This window comes from Sphaeramia orbicularis, chromosome 16 (genome assembly GCF_902148855.1).
Source record: "Sphaeramia orbicularis chromosome 16, fSphaOr1.1, whole genome shotgun sequence".
Lineage (NCBI taxonomy): Eukaryota > Metazoa > Chordata > Actinopteri > Kurtiformes > Apogonidae > Sphaeramia > Sphaeramia orbicularis.
Window position 1 is genome coordinate 50,703,509 of NC_043972.1, and position 21,637 is coordinate 50,725,145.

The window sequence follows — 21,637 nt, forward strand, 5'->3', positions numbered from 1 at the left end:
AACTTGAAATAGTATTCAGATAAAATGAACCAGTGTTACTTTGATCCTATTCTGTGTTATTTTATTTAAGTGATATTTACCTGCACAAGGTAACAGGGGATGCAGAAACACAAGTTGCTGTGTTTGCTTTTGTTTGCTTTTATTCTTGGTATTAGAGTCCCTATAGACAGCCTATGAGTACAAAAAACCCCAAGTAAATATGCCTGTGAAATAGACACTATTCTCCCTTTGTTTAGTTTATCGCCTCCATGTTAACATGTCAGAATGATAAATTAGCAGTGATTATCTCATGCAAGGCCTTGCTAGCAACATAAAACACAGTGGAGCCATGCCCACTATGTCTCAACGGAAACGCAAGAAACAATGCAACAATACAACAGTAAAGGTGGGAGAACGGTGACAGTGTCTTGGCTCATGTTTATTCTATGAGGTGTAATTTGGCATCTACATTCCCTGCTTATGCCATGTTGGATTTAGAAACTCATTTTCCATGATGCAACTGGTGAGTGCACGCCTGTGTGAACTCCCACTGGGGAACTTTGTCGAGATAAAATGCAGAGATGCTATCACCATGCACAGCAGAGCTGTGGAACAACTGTGCAGAATACATTTCCACATCTGGTGAAACGCAGCACGATAAATAAATTTGATGTGTGGAGTTCTTCAAGGTGCGTGGTTTATGCATTTATGCATGTACGTAGAGGAAGTATGTCAGTGTCAGTTGAGATCAGAGCGACTATGTCTTTAAGTTGTGTGCACAGGGATTATTTTAAATCTCCTTTGTGTCTTTCTTTGGTGTTAGAAAGAGGAGATTGTGTGAAAAGGTCACTAAACATCTGACGACAGCAGTTTGATGGTGCAGTCTATACACACAGGACATCACCTCAGAGCTTCCAGGTTGACTTTGGTGATAAGAATGAGTCCTGCTCAGACAGGTTCACAGTGTCACAAAAATCAAACCCTCCCTCAAAGAAATAACCATCATATCGTCACCTTCCTTTTGACAAAAATTACTTTCTTTTTTTGGGGCCTAAATCATCAAATACTCAATTTTTGGTTAAGTTTTTTGTATTTCCAAAAAAATTTACTATTATATTAGAAAGGTGATGATATGTAACTTGTTTAGAACATAATGGCACACATATGACATTTTGTCTGTCTGTCTGTCTGTCTATCTATCTATCTATCTAAACATGTTTTCTAAATACAAAGGCTGGATTCTTTTCAAGTGTCAAGTAAAAATCTTTTCATTTGTTCAACCTCAGGCACTCGTATTTCCTGCATTTCACCAGTTCCTACAAGACGCAGATCTTAAAGTCTCGTGTAGTCAGGACAGCTGAATCCTATAATTCTCTCTGTAGTACTGTACAGGAAAGAGAAGTGGGGTTTTGAAATGCAAAATGCCTAATTCCTCTAACAAATACACTGAAAGTCAAATACAGAGTTTGCTGAGACACAGTTAATCCATGTCTTATTGGAGATCTACACTGGCTTCAATCTTAAAACATCAATCCATTTGTGAATACTAAATTCAGGACAAGCAGACTATTGGTCTAAGTATGATAAAAGAACCCCCTTCCCCATCTCTCTGCTCTGCATCTCTGTTAGTCTATTTTATAGTGTATTCTCAACTGACTTCTATTGTAGCACACTGTCAACAGTGGAAAAATCCCTCCTGCAAGTGTGGCTTACTGTCTGCAGCTGTGTTTGTGAGGGAGCAAAGTTTTCCTTTTAAAGCTTTAAGGTTACCCAAAACTTTGTTGTAATTCTGCCAGTGCCTCAGCTAGATTTGGAACAAGTGGCACACAAATAGTATTATCACAAATTTAAAGTATCACTGTTATTATTATTATTGTTGTTGTTGTTGTTGTTGTTGTTATTATTATTATTATTATTATTATTATTTGTGGCTGTCCCTAAGAGAGGAGAGAGAAGGTGTCAATGAGATGAAAAGACACAATGATAGAGGTGAGAGGACATAAACATGGTGAGAAAAGAGAAGATGATGCAAAAGTCTGAATAGTATCCAAATGTATCACCCATTTTAACGAGCATTTCTGAATATATACACACAAAATAAGGGGGAAAATTCACTACTATGATGTGTATATTAGGAGTTGGTTCATCAACAGTAGCTGTATATTAGTCACTGGGGTGCTCGGTGGTGCAATGGTAAGCACCTCTGCTGTTGTGTTGAGTTCTACATGCCACAAGGGTTTCCTCCCGGTGTAAGAGGATAACTTTCCTCCTGGACAACACCCCCCACCCCACCCCCATATTAATATAAATTCCCTCCCCCCTGGTCAACTATCCCTCCGGATGGAAGAAGGTAGATATTACATCAATTACATTATACCAATCAATGTATATTACATACATAAACACATGTACCTCCTAAAGAAATAATAGGCACTTTTAGTCCATCAGGGTATGATCCTGACAACAAGTAGTTGTATTGACCCTTTGCACGTTACATCATGCTCTGTTGTGCCGCAAATGATCGCCATGATGGACGGCAAGAGTGCCGGACTGCACACTGGACAGCAAACCGGCTGTTATCAAATTTGATCTGAACGTTCTCGTTTTTGTTTGTTTTTAACCCTGCTTTACATGTACAGTGGTCGCACACAACAGTTCCATCCTTCTTCAAAGACACCCATGGTTTCAGCTGGGTTACAGACAGAGCCTGGCTATGATGGACCTGATATTACAGATAGAGAAGGCTCTGTTTGTGCCGGTAGCACATTAGCAGAGGTGGGTAATCCCAGCTCCATAGAGTAAAAGTCCTGCCATGTATTTGTTCCAACCACTCATTGAACCGGCCCATTTTCAGGAGCACAACTCCTCATCCAGGTAGATGGGAATTACCTGTGTGAAGTGAATAGGTAGAACCAATACATGGCAGGACTTTTACTCTGTGGAGCTGGGATTACCCACCTCTGCACATTAGCACCACCAAACGCTAGCTAGATGGCTAGACTGGGTTAACTCTACTACTATGAGCCACTATGTTCCAGTGGCTGTCATAAGTAGCCTTCAATATTAGCTCTGTTGTTGTAGTGGTGGCCTTTTTTTTTTTTACCAGCTACACTATGTTATATGTCAAACTGTTATTGTCATTATGCTGTGCCGTATGTTATAATGGTGGAACTGTACATATTACTGTGTGTAGATGATAGAAAGGCAGCCACTTCAACAGAGCTAATACTGTAGGCTACTTATGACAACCACTAACATTATTACACAATGTTAGTTAATTAGAGCTGCTTTTGGTTACAGCCTATTTGAGTTTTGACGGTATGCTGGGGGAAACATGTTAAAAACATACACAGCTAGCTAGCTAACTAACTAACTAACGTTAGCTGTATCTTTCCTTTACCATTATGGGATACATTCCTCTACCATGAGTGCAGTACAGTGACTCGGTAATCTAACCTGAGACTAAGAACTGGTAAGCATCCAGACTTTAGTCTGCTTTTAGATCAGCACCTGTGTATGGGGACACTCCATTTATAACATAATGGTACAGATCGTGTGCATTAAACTCCGGTAGACTGGAGGATTTTACTAGATCCGTAAACATATCAGGAGGGAGAAGGTATGGGTCGGTAGCTAGCCCTGCTATAACTAGGTTCTCCAAATAGCATTCTTTCTGCCATCCAGTAAAGTGAGTCACTTCGCAGGACAACTCCAAAACTTTATTTTCAGTGCTGGTAGCCATAATGCGTCGCTCATTCGTTTGTTTGTTGTGTCGCTTTTGCCGTTCACCATGGCGCTGCACCCCTTGTCACATGAAAACTGTGACGTCGGTGCAAAGGGTCAATACTTCCTGAATCTTCTCATGAAAAGACAGTGCACTATGGCACAATACTATGGTGGAGGGGGGGTAGTGGTTGGGGGGGGGTGTCCAGGGGGGAAGCTATTCTGTTACACCGGTACATGAACAGGTATACATTGTGCCCTTGACCAAGGTACTGATGAAGATCAGGAGTTGGTCCATGTGACATTTCAACGGCAGCTCACTGCTCCTACTGAGCTGAGTGTTAATGCTAGATGCTATGTTCAATAGGATAACTAAAATCTTCTTTTCCTTTGGGCTGTTCCCTTCAGGGGTCGCCACAACGAATTATCTTCTTCCATTTAACCCTATCCTCTGCATCCTCTTCTCTCACATCAACTACCTTCATGTCCTCTCTCACTACACTCTTTCACTCCATAAATCTAGTCTTGGGTCTTCCTCTAGACCTCCTGCTTGGCAGTTCCAGCCTCAGGATCCTTCTACCAGTATATTCACTATCCCTCCTCTGTACACGTCCAAACCATCTCAGTCTGGCCTCTCTGACTTTTTCTCCAAAACATCTAACATGTGCTGTTCCTCTGATGTACTAATTCTCGATCCAATCCATCCTGGTCACTCCCAGAGAACCTCAGCATCTTAACCTCTGCTACTTCCAGCTCTGCCTCCTGTCTTTTCCTCAGTGCCACTGTCTCTAACCCATATAACATGGCTGCTCTCCCCACTGTCATTTTCCTTTCATTCTTGCTGACACTCTTATCACACAACACACCTGACACTTTTCTCTACCCATTCCGACCTGCTTGCACACACTTCTTCCCCTCTTTTCCACACTCATCATTGCTCTGGAAATAGGATAAGTAAAATGCAGGGACAAAATTTCCTGATGGGAATGTTGAAGTCAGTTAATTTTCCCTGTTCTGATAAATGGCCAGTGCTTGATTCATCACGTCATCCAATATTGTAAAAATGTCTTTTTCTTCTTACATTCTAGTGCCATTACAATAAAATGGCATTCCAGGTTCTTTACATGGTCAAAGTAACTAAGTCAGTGAAGTCAAACAAGGCTTTCACCAATTTATTTAGCTAAAAAAATCTCAGGACATTTATTGATGCCGTTCCTAATGCTGACATACCATAACTAGGACACAGACGGTAAATAGGGAGTCATTTATTCTCTATTTGTGATTTGAAACAGATCATATGATAGGACTGTGCTCTATGTTTTAGTCACATGACTCAAAACTAAACTGTAGATGAGCTAAAAATAGAATATTTAGAGATAAATGTGAAAGCATGTTACAAACACATAAATCTGGCTTTAGCACATCAACTGAAACACTGCAGAGCTTTCTGACAGAGAACATCTTTCAAGACTGGTGAATGAATGCACAAGTGTGTACAGCACATTAAATACAGACATTGTCCAAATCAATATTGAGAAAGAGATCCATTACATTGATCTGAGACCCTTCCCAATTCTTAAAGTGATAAATAAAACCATTTCAATCATTATGTGCTGATCTGTGTTTCGAACAATGAAAGGGTATGATGATGACTAGTTGGTGGTTACTTTTATTTAAAAGAAAAATCGCACTGTTTGCGGCAGTGATTCTACGATAAGATCAAATCAAACCCAATTAACCTTTTTTTATGTATCCCAGGTTTCTAAAGGTCCAATATTAATAAATTGTATATACTTTCTTTCTAACATTCAGTCAGTTTAAATTGGATTTTCAAAGATTTGTTAGTTAAATATTGCGTTGTTGTGAGCTGTTAATTGGGGAGTTGATGACCAAAACCAAGTCTTTGACCTTGATCATTTTAGTCCAAAAAACCTGAAGTTGGCTATAGCTTTATCCTTTATTTTTGGCTCTTCATACATGGTGATGTTTTGCTGTTATTTTCCTGTGCAAAATGTCATTTGTTTGCGTGTGTGTGTTATTAATTTAGTGTATTCTGCATTAATTCACACATGCACACTTAATTACCTTTAGTCATCAAGTAATGGCAGAATCTCTTTGTTTTCATGGCTTTAATCATTTGCAACTTTTAGTGATATGATACCTTTTACAGTCCTCCAAAGCTCTTTCATTTAGCTTTTACACATTTTATACTACACATGTAACAATACTGAAATTGAAAATGTGAAAGGAAAGGAAAGGAAAGGAAAGGATCTGGGAGAGAGGAATGGAGCTGAGATGAGAGATGAAGTGATGAAGAGGAAGGGAAGAATAAGGAGGAAAAGTGCAGTACACACCAATGTAGTATGAGGACTGGGAGGCAAAAAGCAGAGAGCAGAGGAGAAGCTGGCCGTTGGTTATCAGCATGACTAAAACCACCTACCTGTAATCTGGAAGGTGATGGAGAGGAGGGGGGGGACACTAGGCTTCTGCTGTCTTTGGGTCTGACCTGCTGCAATTACATGGAAGATAGCGCTATTAGCTACGCACACAATGGGAACACGGAGACACTATCAAACAAACAGAGAGAGAGAGAGAGTCTAATGCAGGAAGACCACCAAGAGGGGCAACACACTTTAGACCTGTTTAAACCACAAAGAACACAATCCATCAAATCTGCGCGTCATTATGTGTAGCCTGAGTAATAGTTATCATTTGTCCGACATGGCGAATTAGAAGCAAGGCTATAAATAAAATCCATGTGGACTTGTGTCAAGCGTCTTATCCCTGCAGTTTGCAGAGTTTGCTGACATGGGGATCAAAAGACATCTGATAACAGTCTGTCTAACTTCAGAGTCTAATTCTTATCAAGGTTCTTTGGTGCAATTTAATGTCTCAGTGCACAGAACAGCAAGAATTTGTGGATAAGAATTAAATAGCACCCTTCAGTGTTTTCAAAACATTTAAAGAAACAGTTCCACATTTTTCATTCATTATGTGCTTATTTGCTTTCTGGCTTTGTGCAAGTAAAAGGCAATTAATATAATCGGCACTTAGTGTAACCTAGATCTGATTGTCTAGTGTCATACTTAGAGGGTAAGCTAACAAGCATATCTAGAAGCTATTCCATGTGTTCAACTATAGCTGCAGCAATTATTTGATTAACTCATTTGTTGTCAACTATTTTGATAACTGATTAATCAAAAATAGTAATTTTTCACTCTGGCTTCTTAAATGTTATATTTTCTTTCCTCCTATGTAACTAAATATTGTACTCTCTTTGGGTTGTTAAACAAGACATTCAAGGACATCACCATGAAGTTTGGGAAACATTGATTCACATTTTTCACCTTTCAATATTTAATATATGAAACAATCAATCAGGAAAATATAATCAATATAATCAATAATGAGCGTAAACATTAGCTGCAGCCCTAATTTCCAGATTGATGTAGTTGATTTGGATGGCATCCAAGTTCATAAAACATTTTTCTAAAATGTCTTGAGAATCTTAATCATCTGAGTTGCCATATATCACTTAAAGTCTAAGTAAAGTCAATTCAAATTCATTGAAAATAGTTGATGTTTTCAAAGCAGAGACCATTCATGAGTTTAGGATGGTATCATGTTCAGGAATTTCAAACTTTTTGACAGCCCTCTCCTACCATGATATAAAATCTGGAACACATTAGGATGAGTAATTCTCCCACTCGATTCAGGCGACCTTATATTACATTATTACTTGTGTGTCGCGCAAACTATTACTGACTAAATGGGAGAAGAATGACACTAGTAGAGCTTGACACCTGCCTTGTCAAAGTGTCTTGACCAGTATTTAGAAAGTTGGGCCATAATAAAAAAGGGATACTAACTTGGTTATTTTGTCACCAAGTGCCAAACCAAAAATCTAGTGACATTTCAGGCATATTCATAGTACGTTAAAGTAATAAATATTATCAGTTAGTGTCCTTTCACTGTGCACTGACAGCCTTTAATTGACCACTCAGCAGTGAGAATGATGTGTAAATGAGCTGTGAATGGAAATATGTAATGACTAACCATGGATCCCTCTTGTATGCCAGGGAACGCCTACTTTTCCTTTGCCTTTCCTCTAAATTAGTAATGCCTATGTATATTCCTGCTTTTAAAAACAGTTTCACACATATGTAAGACAAATGTATACAATATTCAAAATTATACTTATTAATAATACTTTTGTTTTTAAACTTTTGTAATGCTGACAGACATGCACATGTTTAGAAATGAAGCCTGATGAGTCTTATCAGATATTGCTCTCAGCTCTTATATTCAACATGTATATTGAATTAACGGTGATTGTGTCCTTGTTTCCATTGCAGTGCAGTTTAAATTCCTCATTTTGTCATTACCGTACTTATTACATTTACAGCAGCTCATGTTTGAGTGATGTGCAATCATTCCTTTGTCTAGTGGTGTTAATCAACCAACAGCTTTTTGTGAATTGTGTTTCAGACATGCTAGAATGTTTTGAAACTATTTCTGAAACTTTCCTAAAATGCACTAATGTGGATGTAGCCTAAATAGGTACACAATGACAGAATGAACAAACGAATTATCTATAACTATCATCTATAGACATCTAGTCAGTTTTCCAGCAGGCTTCACCCACTTTCCACTGAGGGCAGTCTACACTGGATAGAGAACTGAAGCTATTATATCAATCTTTTCAGTTAGTAGACATAAACAGTAATTCTACCCCACAGAAAAGGACAGTTGTTGGTTTACTGCTGCCTTTCAGTGGGTGGTTTGTGTTATGACCTGGTAGTAATGAGGAACTAACCAGTAACTCTCAGATCAGCTTTGAAGAGAGTGATACAATGACTTCAGTTTAGTTGGAACGTTTCTCTAAAAGCAAGGATGCAAATATTTCAATCCACAGTTTGCTACATTGCTTCTCTGTCTTCAGTGGACATACCCCTCAGCATTTTGGAACACAGAATCCTGCTTATTTTTTCATGATATTGAACCGTATTTCTATATACTCCACGTTTTTCTTTTTGTTTGTTTGTTTTTTTTATCATTGAAACTCAGAACAAATATTTATCACTTCTTTACACAGACTTTATGCCATGTTAAAGGGAATCCTCTGGTGATATGCTACAAATGGTGACCAAGAAATCAACTCCCACAGAATCAGGAGTGCCAGGTTTATGTTCCTGCAGAAGAGAACAGTCAAAACCAATGTTACACAGCTTTAGCTGAGGAAGTGCTGAATGATGTTGCTGAGGCTGTGATAATGATCTTGGGTCAGATCTGAGATGTTCCCCTGCAAAGATTAAGGAGGTGGTAATGCTTCCAGATCCAGGCCTGAGGGCATCTTCCAGCTTTTTTTGCGTGGTGATATTTATGTATGAGACAGAGTGGCTGTGGAACAGAGTGCTGCTGGTTGCAGCAAACTTCACTGAGCCACTCTGCCTCTGTGTCTCAGTGTTATGCTGGGAGATTACCCCCCAACAGAGAAAGAAGAGATCCTGCGCCAAGAAGATAACAACTTAGTGCATGTGGGATTCCTCTGTATGTGTGTGTACGTCACAGCAAACATTCACTTGCAATACACATTTCTACACAGCCACCCCTGGCAACAGCAGTTACAACACAGCTGCATACAATATATGAATGTTTAATGGTATACTGTACACACACCATATATACATGACCTACGCATATATAAATACACTCTCGCACTGCAACTACAATCCCTCTGTTAGCTTTGGATGACAAGCTACCATATATTAAACTAGGTTGACTATTTTGTCTTCAATGACTGATGCATAGTGTGCCAAGGTCAGATAGAAATAAGTATATGTCCTTATCTAACTTTTGACAAAACCAAAATCTAAACATAACAAGAAAAGCACTCGGAGAGTGCAGACCTCCACCAGGACAGATCTACCTCCCGTGCATGCTTGTTTGCTTGTTTGTTTGTTTGTTAGCAAGATAACTCAAAAAGTTAAGGATGGATTTTCATGAAATTTTCAGGAAATGTTGATACTGGCACAAGGAAGAAATGATTAAATTTTGGTGGTGATCGGGGCCCCCCACCCCCGATCACCACCAAAATTTAATCATTTCTTCCTTAATGATTAACAAGTAAACAAACATGCGCGCATGCACACAAAGCAAAGCGATCACAATACCTCCTGGCGGAGGTATTAATACAATTCCAGGGACATTCTGCTACTTATTGTTTCACATCAAATCTCTTATTTTGGACAAAGTAAGTCTTTTAAAATAGTATATTTAATGAAAAGTTAATTAGCTGTGTGACTGGAATTCTCCAAAAGTCACGGTAGATACATCTCCCACTTTCTGGTTACTACTGACTAAATTCAGGAAATTAAAAACACACAAACAATGACAAGAATGACAGCATTTCACTCCTGGAGTGATGAAGAAATAGAGGATAGAGAAAGAATTAAATATATTTGGCAGTTCTGATGGGAAAAAGACTACAGGACACCGGCAACCAACATATACAACAGTGCAGGTCAGGTCATGGTAGAAGTCACTGAGGCAGGGGTTCCCAAACTTTTTCAGCTTGACAAGATAAACTTGGTGTCTGCCTGGAACCTAAACCAACAAAAATATACTACAGAATATTTTTCACTGACACTTCCACTGTTAAAGCAGTGTTCAATAAATACACTGTTTTATTTACATCAAGGACAAACAGGGAATCAGGGACAGAATATCAAAGTCAGTACAATCGATGTTGGCTTTTGGGTCCTGATTGTAAGTCTGGAACAGGCAGCCATAAAAAAACTACATTACTACATAGTCATGGTCTCACAGATCCAGACCTGTCTCCACTCTGTATCAGCTCTCTCTAGACAATCTGGAACAGAGATATAAGGTTTCTGAGTTATTTGTTCTCTTTGTATTTCTTTAATCCAATCACACTTGTTCTGGGGGGTGCTAGACCGCAGCCACACTGTCTTGAGAAAATAATATATTTGTTTGGGTGGAACATGTGGAAGAGGAAGCGAGTCATGGTTTTAAAATGACCAAATTGCCACAAAAGAAAACATCATAAAAGGCGATGTCTTGGTCAAAACTTGATATTTTCAGTGTATAGTTAAGCTTGGAAGTTATTTTTCCTCATGTAGTGATCAAATGTATAATATGTGTAGCGGGCAGAAGCATACAAATGACAGAAGACAGAAGAATGACGACTGAAATAGTTGCCCAACGGCAGGATTATTCCAACAGAGCACATCTTGTGAGCCGGACAATCATGGCAAATGTCAGCTCTAAAGAAAGTTGCTCTTATCCTGTGATGTGCAAAATTTACAGCAAATTAACATTATTGTATTTGAGTCTCAGAAAAATTAATTTATGCTTAGGCTAATATTTGCAGGAATGTCAGATAAAATCCCTTTGTGTTACAAACATCTGATGTGTCTGCACAAACAACATGCAGTTCTTCGTAACAAAGATACTAGCATTAGGTGTTTGTTGCAGCTCCATCTAAATGCCAGATGCTGAATATGACAAGAAACAGGAAAATAGTGCAATATAAACACAATACCCCCCCCCCCCCCCACACACACACACACACACACACACACACACAAACATTCAGGAAACAATGCTCAACGTAACATGTAATTTCTCCTAAATTGTCCCAAAAAGATATGATCAGGTTACCAAAATCTGAGGACAGCGAATACGAGAACACATGCAAGTAATGTTAAATGAAAATAAAATATTGTCATTTTAGAAATACATTTATTGTAATAAATAAATTATATCTACGAAGAAAAAGAGAGAAAAGCATTGATTTGTTTTACAGTTTGTCTTTAAACAATTATGTGATGTGTGTGTATCTAAGCTGTAGTTTCTTTAAGCTATTGAATATAATGCTTTTTTTCTTCTAGTGGAGTTTTCACTCTCACACTACACAGCTTCATTCCGTAACTACCTCCTTGAGCTTTGAGTGGAGAATTCAACCATATTGGGTGGGGGGCAAATATCTCACCTTACCTTAGACTTTGTCACTCTCTCTCACGCGATCATCATGGCTGACCTCCGTAAGCTTAGGCTCTACTAATGTCTTTAACACCCTCCTTAAGAGGACAGCTTTGACTCTAAGCTGTCTTGACAAGTGTCAAAGATGGGAGCCTTTGCTGTTTGTGACCAATGGCAAGTCACTGCAGTTCATAGAGGCAGACAAATGCCAATATGAACCTACTCCTGCTGGGATATTAAAGGAATAAAATGCTGTTTACATCCTCAGAATAAATACACATTAAAGCAGATAATGTAACCACAATGGGATAGTGAAAAACACCAAAAAAGAGAACACAGAACAGTGATATTTTGTAAAAATTCAAGTTTTGTGTGTCATTTTAGACTTAGATGTGATTTTCACCAACATGTTTAATATGCAATTATCTGCTACCAACCCACTGAGGGACTACTGCTTTTATGTACTGTGTGGAGCGTCTTTGATCAAATTTAGCCGAGTTTCATGTGGGAATTCCTCTGATTTGTTTGGGGCCATGCTGTCGGAAAGCTTTAGGACTTGACATATGCAACTGTGGTGCTGACTTCAGTTACAGTGCAGGAGGCAACATCCTGGCAGCGTTCTAAGAGGAAAAACAGAGCTTCCATGTGCAAATGCCAAACGGAGGACAACAATTCACAGGGGGTGGTGGAGATGGAGCAAAGAGCAGTACAGACAGCAGATGTACTCACATAAAAACAATTAGAGGGGATGGTATGCAGATGTAATGTGGCCATCTTTACTGCATTCTGATTTACACTGACAGCCTGAAGGAGCCAGGGGAGTTAAGGCTATGAGCACCACTGATTCACAACTTGCACTTGTAAATACATTCAGGTTTTGGCCATAGTTCAGATCACTGGCTAACGCATACCAAAAAATAGCATTTTAAAGAAGAGCACCATGTTCTGTATTTGGATCAATTGTCTGCCTGCATTCTTGTAACCGTTCTATGGACATAAAACTAAAATCTTTGATACATACATGGAGTTTACAGGTAGGAAGCTGAATGTCCTTAAGATCCATTCAGTAGCATGCGTTACATTTACATTGGGCTGTGAGTCTTGTGGAAACAACAGGCTGGGTATAAAGTACTACTATAGCTACAGTTATTAGTGTTTAGCTTCTGTCTAATAAACTAATAATGTCTCTTAAGGTCCTTGGGTAACTTAATACACAACAGACTTTTGAGCTTCAGGGTCTTACATACATTAAAGGTAGGATGCAAGATGTTTTCCTGGAGATTTTTTTACTCTATTGCTTAAAATCCCCTTCACACCCCAATTACAACCAATTAATAATTAAATCCTCTAACGCAAAAATGAAAAAATTTAGTCACCTGTGGAACGAACAGGACTGAAAAAAACACCATCCAATCATTTTGAGTGCCCACTTGAAATAATTGAATGGTGATATGTCTATCAAACTCAACTGCCATTTGCCCCCCCCGCACGCATACCCCTCTTCGAGCATGAAACGTGCGTTCTGAGAGGCTTGAAGAGCTTATACAGGAAATGAAGCCAGAGCCAGAGCTTGGCTATATTAGTAATATTAGGATGTAAAGTTCACTGGCAAACTGTTTTGTCACTAACATAAATCACTAGGAAATGGAATGTTAGCCAGATAGGTATGAACTGGGGCTGTTCTGTAAGAGCGGGGGTGTTGGAGGAGACTGAATGAGGTATGCATGGATCCGCGAGCCTGAGCCTCAGCTGGGGTCGGAGCTGGAGCCGGAGCCGGGGCCGTAGCCGGGGTCAGAGCCCGAGCCAGGGCCGTACGGGGCCAGAGCCTCAGCTGTAGCCTCAGCCGGGGTTGGAGCCGGAGCCAGGGCCAGGGCTGTAGCCGCAGTCGTAGCCTCAGCCAGGGTCGGAGCCGGAGTTGTGGTTGGAGCCCAAGCCGGGGCCGTTCGGGGCCAGAGCCAGGGACAGAGCCAGAGCCTCAGCCGGCGAATTGTTGCTGTGTAGCGCTCGTGAACCCTTGGGAACAAGCATTGCGCATGCCAGGACTCTGGAGGCGTGGTTTCAGAGGGATGTCTGAAGAAAGGGGTTTGGACTTTTGAATTGAGTATTTTCAAAATGTAGCTGCTCAAACCGTTTTTCTAAGATCTCGTACCCCACCTTTAAGTATATCACAATGTTTTAATGTCCACACACTGGTTGGACTTAGAGGTACGAAAGAGGTATAAGCCCAAAATGCATTTATTAGATATCATTAGAAGGGATAGACAGCTACTTTTATGGTCTGTCCCATTATATCTCTTTGTTCTATTATTTGGTGCAAATCCAGGGGATTTAGAACATAAGCACTGTGAAACAATCACAATATTATCTTTTGATTCAAGGCTTTGTTTTCACTAAGGACACTACTTTGCCTGACCTTTGCCTCTCTCTCTTGGCCATTGGAGTCATCCAAGAAAACTTCTACACATGTACTGCTCATTTCCCCCCAAACACATTAATCGAGATTTCTCAGAAAATTATGGGTTTTGGTTTGGCTATAATTACAGCTGGGGCTGTATCGTCTCCTTAAATTGCATAACCATGTGCCCAAAAACAGAATGCATAGGTGTGTGTGAAAGGGAGAGGTGGGACATTTTTGCAGTTTAAGGTTGCCAAATTGGGGAGTGTGGTCAATGTGTGGAGTGGAACGTCAATGTGTATGTAGCAATGGAGCACCGAACCTTTGACATGTTTACTCCCACTGCAGCTAATGTGGCAAATTAAAGGCCCTGTCAAACCTTGATGATTTAGGCAGTGTATGCTGATGTGCCAGAATTTCTCTAAAACGCTGGCATAAAGTGAACTATCAATGTTTTTTCATTTTTCTTTTGGGTGTATATATGGCTTACATAGAACATTACAATAACTTATAGCTACAAAAGCTCAGCGTGTTGTCTGTGTCGCAACTGGTACAGTGTCAAAGGTCATACTGATGTTGGAGGACAGCTAGTAGGTATTCTGGTGCCGGATCTTCCATCTCTCTGCTCACCATGGTGTCTTGAGGAGTACTGACGGGTTCCTCCTGTCAAACCCATTTTTATATAGCCTACCGGGCAGTTCCAGAGATGCAAGTGGCTCTGTCATCCCTCTGCTGCAGCTTCCTGTGGCTTTGGAAAATTGATAATGAATATTTAATTTAAATGTATTTTATTTTAGTTCATTAGTTTTTTACATTTAATTCTAAATCTATAGATTATAGTGATGTTAGGTATTATCTCCTGCTGCACAACAAAGTCTGGTCGCTGTCCAGAGGGGAGATGCTGAAAGGTTTTGCCATTTTCACCAAGAGGTGAAAAGAGGTCGTCCAGAACACGTCAAATATGACTACGTATGTCAATATGCATTGGAGATAAGGTGTGTGTGTGTGTGTGTGTGGCTATAAATACATACACACGTGATATCCTTCTCCGAATTGTCATATTCCTGCTCAGCAAGACTGCTTGCTTTGTTTACAGAACATACTATGCATTACAATCATATTTCACAACACAATATATGCTTTAATCTTAACCACCCCTGAGGCTTAGATGTAGTAGTAGCATGCTTTTTTTTCTACTTGGTAGTAGGCCTACTAGTAGTTCATACAGGAAAATGTGTGTGTGTATGTAGAATCCTTGATGATCTGTCAAGCAAATCACTGTAATGATTCACAAGATTCTGACACATGTCCAACAGCCAGTAAATGCAGTGAAATTTATCTGCACACAGCAGTTAGATATGGGCCTATGTTTAACATCTTTGTGTGATTCACTCAATCACTGGCTGTGTTCTCTGTCAAATGTCATGCAGTTATATAGTTCTGACTGTATAATAATGCATTACATACCTTCTGTGGCTGCCCCTTTGTTTTTCATCCAGACCCAAATGCTGTTTGAATAGACAGCTGCCTCTTCATGAATATTAGACTTTAGTCTAGTTCAGATTTAACTCCCTTTACCATATAAACGCTAGTTGTAAATGGCGTGTGTGCAGTAGACGCCCCCCTCCAATACAAGCGATAGGAGAGCCTCAGAGCACAAAAATTACCACCCAAGCACCACCCACAGGAGTAAACATTGCATTCTGACAAGAAGTAAGATAAGGAAATAGTAAATTGGTCAGTTCAAAGACCTAATAGTGTATAGCTCAGTAGGTAACGCTTCGGGCTACAACGTGGAAGACCAGGTTTGGAATCCCACTCAAAGCAGTAGCTTTTTTCTGCAGATTTTCAAATGGGGGCACAGCACTGAGGGCGCTGGTAGGTAAATCCACCACTGGTTACACATAGGTTCAAAGCGGATTACTCCTAGGTTAGAAATAAGTTTTGGATACTCTAGACATTATTTCGACATATTTCGACTTATGAGTAACTTACAAGTAACTTGTGTGAACGTGTGTCCCAACTGCATAACTTAACTACAACTTATGGCCCACGTATGACATACGTTAAATCTTTGCACAAAATTTCTCAACAACCTTGCTGTACTACAACATATATCAGTGTGCTCTTAATTTATACAAAACTTACCCATAACTTATTCAACGTACACCAGTGTATTCACCAAATTTGTCATTTGTCGGCTAAATTGTCAAGGTTTGACAGGGCCTTAACATCTAAGTCAAAACATCATATGCATATTCAGCCTGAGAAAAGGTCTGAATCTATGAGATGAACTGGAAGTATTAGAAGTACTGAACATTTATTATCAGTCAAGACTTGTGTCAATGCTTAATGAGACACTCAACATTTATTTAATACATTATATGCATTTTTCCAATTTAAATCCTAGTGTCTCAGAAGCTTTCTCAGGTTAGTGTCTCCGGATGCAGAATGAAGGAGAGTTGCAGGTCCAAAGTCACATATAATGCAAGCAAACAGTAGTATACTGGATACAGTGTGACTTGTTTTTATATTGTATTTGTTTTTACCTTTTTCTTTTTCTCTGAGGTCATTGAGGTACTTTAGTAGCTCAGCATTTGCTTGAACACAGTATACCTCTCTGGTCTGGAGACCTCCCCCACAAAGCCCTGTCAGGTTGCTACGCCGACGGTCCTGTTGGCTTAGCAACAAGTCCACTCTGCAATCACTCCACTCTGTGGTCCTCCAGGTGTAACTGTGGAGAAAGAACATAGAAGAGTAGGCTAATGAAGAATATGAAATGCAGGTAACAATTATGAAAACATTGCACATTTACAGTATTGCATTGGTTTCAACTAATTATTTGGCATACAGGTGCAGTGTCGCTCATTTTGTCAATCTATATCATAATACTGGAAGGTCTCAGAGCATCTGTGTGTGTGTGTGTGTGTATGTGTGTGTGCCTGTGTGTGTGTGTGTGTGTGTGCGCCTGTGTGTGTGTGTGTGTGTGTGTGTGTGTGTGTGTGCGTGTGTTGCTCAGTTGACCAGAGGCCCAGTACCACACTGCATGATGGGAAATGAAGTCAAAAACAGGAACAATGCATTTACTAACTTTAGTCCATAGATATCGATATTAATATGACCCGTGGGTCCCCATGAGTCAATGCACTAGTGATTATATACTATTTGAACCATTTACATGATGTTTTTATCAGCATTGGGAACAGAGTGCTAGTACAGATGTTTTAGCAGTGTCTGTGGCGGAAACCTGTTATTAAATGGGTAAAAAAACAACCTGATGTTATAAGAAGTTTTTATTTCAATAGGGGTGGCTGTGGCTCAGGAGGTAGAATGGTTTGTCCAATAACGAAAGGGTTGGTGGTTCATGTGCTGTTGTGTCCTTTGGCAAGACACTTCACCCACCTACTCACCCTAATGTATGAATGTGAGTGAATGTTTGGTGGTGGTCGGAGTGGTGTCAGCCTGCCCCAGGGCAGCTGTGACTACAAACGTAGTTTACCACCACCAGAGTGGGAATGTGAGAGTGAGCGCTTTGAGTATGTGTATAGAAAAGCGCTATATAAATCTAATCCATTATTATAAAACTCTTTAAACGCTTCCAGTTGATCAAGCAGCATAGCATAGCTTTTTGCCTTTCTACCAACATATTGCTTTAACAATTTACTTGACATATGTCTTTAGGATAGGAAAACAGAGGTACTGCTGATGATTTAGCCGTGTCACTAAGTACTGCTTACAACTCACCACTGTCTTTTGTGTATTATTTACATAGCTTGTTGAATATGGAAAAGTGTATACCTTCAGGCCTTGCTTAGTGTATTTACCCAGAAATTAAATCAGGCCCATATAAAAACCAGGAAACCCAATATCTGGCTATGTAAAAATGTTTGTGGACCACTGGTTCTTTGGTACATTGTAAATGATCATTGTTAGGTCTGATTGTCCTTTAATTTAAGTTGATGTCTTACCCATACTTCCATAATGTTGTGTATTAAATGCAGATGCTGCGTTATATTTTGCCACTCAGTCCATCTAAAGGGACATGTTCCAGTGGGGAAGTGACATCAATGCACACCTTCTATTTCATGAATGAAACAGAGTTAATCCACTGTTGTTGTATGACTTCATAGGCTCACATGCACTATTTCAGTACAGTGACTTCTTCATTGATGATCAGGGTCTCTTCCTATTTTAACCACACCTGTCATTAAAGGGGACCTGAAACAATATGCTGGTCCTTTATGCTTTAGGTGATAAATGGTATTGCAATTGCACTTGTTATTCACTTGGAGTTATGAAAAAACTAGATCGGTCTTCATTTTGTCACCATGGGACACAGCCATCTTTAAACAAGCTAGCTGATGACATCAGTCATGAGAATTTACACCGATGTAATTTGATCTCAATAATCATGTGTTTCCTTCAGTAACTCTTACTTGTGAACAAGCTAACAGCAGAGACGCCCAACCCCCTGACCTCATCAAATAATTTGTTTTTTAAGATCACTGCTCCCTGCTGGTGACAAGGTGAAAAACACAAATTTCCTGATAAATCCAAATGAATGTCAGATTTTGTTGTAGTGCCATATATTACGTATTTAGGCAATAAACCGCAGCAATAGTGTTCAGTGTTTCAGGTCCACTTTAAAGCAGCAGGGCATCAACAGTAATAAGTGAAAACAATCAGTCAATGAATACACCTTTCCAGCATTAACAAGACATACATAAACATCAAAGTGGGTTTTTTAGACACTATACAACAATGTATTCACTTACTAACAATAAACAGTGATTCGATTATTGAGGTAACTGCTAATAGCCTAGTACTGCAGAATATAACATATAACATTTCAATGCTGCCACTTTATTTCATTTTTGCTGCTGCTCATGCTGCTGCTTATGTACCACCACTTTAACTGGTACTGTTGCTGCATACTGTGAAATTTTGTACATATTAAGAATTTATTTTTATTATTTTTTATCTTTTTTTTGGCACATTTTTTATGGTAGTTTTATTCTACCCTACTTACCGTTTATATATTCTATTTTAGATTTTATTCTTTATCTTCTTATGCTACAAACCGAGACTTGGGTAACTAAATTTCATTCTAACATGTACCATTGATCGAATGACAATAAAACTGAGTCTGAGAAGGAGTGATTTAATAAAGAACCAGCATGTTTCTAACATGTATGCTAATAACCACATATTTAATGATGAATATTTGTTCCTTTACATAAAATGTGGCCAGAAAAGGAATATAAATGGATCTGTAAATAAAATTGAAAAATTAAACACTAGTAGCTGAAGTAGTAACTGGCAATAACTGTGAAAGGACAGTATGTACTGAAACCAAGACAATACAGACCATCTGTGTGTGTGTGTGTGTGTGTGTGTGTGTGTCCCATATAATGAATTTTGTATGTTCTTTTGGGCTGAAATATCTTTGCAGCCTCCCTTAATTTGTCCGTACCCTGTGTCTGGCACCAGCCCAAGCACTTATACTAATCTATTTCCATATGCTGTCTCCTACACAAGCACACAGACAAACCCATGGGCCACCCAGCACAGCAAATTAGCTTGGTGATATGAATAAAGACGATTCAACTGGAGGAGAATAGCATCAGCCTATATAAACACTCAACCCTTTGTTTTGACTGTATTTTTAACAGATTTATTGAGTAAAGAAATAATCCCTCCAGTGTCTTTCACAGCAGGATCTTAACAACCCTGTAACCAAAGAACAAGGTGTTATCACAATCTGGAACATCGGGCACCAGGCCAGGGGAGCCAGGATGACAGGTCAGCTTGGGGGTGGTTTTCTCATCACCCCCCAAAAAATTTAATTGTGAATGGGTACCAAGCCCCAAAGCATAACACAAGGGCACCTGACCTGAGAGAGTAAATCATGAAGTCCGGTAGAACTCAACAACCTCTTGCTTGCCAAAGCTAAGGAACAAAGTACCAGACGAGTCTCTGCTGGAGAACCTGAGCATTGCACTGCGAACAATCCATACGACAAATAAAACTTAGACTAATTGGCTGATGTATGCAGCGGCAACAGTAATCCTAGAGGCTACAAGATAAAGAGGATGAGTAGCTGGAGGGATCAGGTCCCTCCAAATGAAGGCTAGGTGCAAAAATCTTGGCAGCATGAGAAGTTAACCTCCTAACAGAACTGAGCTAAAGTATGAATATAACAAGCCACCAACCCAGCTAAGGTTTACTCTCAGTGTTAGAGTAATAAGGTGACAAAAGGCCCACCCAGGGCTGAGATTGAGCAATATTAGAAAAGTAGCTGGGAGAAGGATGTGCCACATAACAACAACACCCAGTGGCTGTTAGGCTTACAAGCAGGGCACAGCAACCTCCCAGAACAAGACCCAGTAGTCATCACCCTAGCAGACATCAAAACAAGAGTGTTCAAAATGAATAGCTGAACAGCACCAGAGCACAACATGATTCCCATCTTCTGGCTTAAGAAACGGACAGCACTCCAAGAACGTCTAGCAGCACAGATGAACCAGTTGCTTATGTCGAGGACCCACCCAGAGTAGCTAACCCAAGGCCAGACAGTCCTCATCATGAAGGGCCCCCAGAAGGGAACAACACCATCCAACTACCAGCCTATAACCTGCCTCAACATGACATGGAAGCTCCTATCAGGCATCATAGTAGCTAAGATAAGTAGGCATATGGATCAATTTATGAGCAGAGCAGAGAAAGGAATTGGCAATAAGACCAGAGGTGCCAAGTACCTGCTAATGGTTGACAGGGCGGTTGCCCAAGACTGTGAGACCAAGAACACCAACCTGTGCACTGTCTGAATTTGCTACAAGAAAGCCTATGATTCAATGCCAAACACATAGATACTTTGTGCCTAAAGCTATATAACATCATGAGGACACCAAGAGCTTTCATCCAGAACTTGATGAGGCTCTGGAAGATAACTCTGGAGGCCAACTTAAAGCAATCGGGATGTCAATTGGACTAGATAAATGTGGGTGGATGGTATCTAGAAGAGGGAAGGTGGTCACAACTGAAGGGGTTGAACCACCTGAAGGTAACATTGTGGCTATAAAGGACAGTTACAAATACCTGGGGATTCCGCAGGCAAATGGCAATCATGAGGAGGCAGCTCAGAGGTCAGCCACAGCCAAATACCTACAGTGGGTAAGGCAGGTCCTGAAAAGCCAGCTGAATGGCAAGAGTAAGATTCAGACCATTAACACTTACGTCCTGCATCAGGTATAATATTGTGGCAACTGGAAGATATGTAACCCATCAATGTCAAAACAACAAAGCTCCTTACAATGCTTGGAGGGTTTCATCTTAAGTCCAGCACCCTGATAATACACTAAGCGAAAGGAGGGAGGTTGAGGAATAGTGAGCATCAGAGTACTATCCAGGAGGAAATAGCAGGGCTCCAGGAATATATCAAGAGATAGAGAAAATGTGAGGTGTGAAGGCAACAGTGGTGCCAATTGTAATCGGGGTACTGGCAGTAGTAACCCCTAAGCTGAGTGGATGGCTCCA

The 21,637-nt window shown here is 39.9% G+C and overlaps 1 protein-coding gene across 4 annotated transcripts in view; it reads right to left on the reverse strand.

The window, feature by feature from the left end:
* thsd7ab (thrombospondin, type I, domain containing 7Ab) overlaps positions 1 to 21,637 on the reverse strand; it is a 277,249-nt gene that overhangs the window by 139,582 nt on the left and 116,030 nt on the right. For 2 of the 4 annotated variants that reach the window (XM_030157281.1, XM_030157283.1), the window contains exons 4-5: positions 16,651 to 16,835; positions 6,143 to 6,211 (exon numbers count right to left, since the gene is read on the reverse strand). In XM_030157281.1, coding sequence (XP_030013141.1) covers positions 6,143 to 6,211; positions 16,651 to 16,835 — 254 coding nt within the window. The remainder of the gene's footprint in view (positions 1 to 6,142; positions 6,212 to 16,650; positions 16,836 to 21,637) is intronic. The other 2 variants (XM_030157282.1, XM_030157284.1) reach the window with 2 other exon arrangements.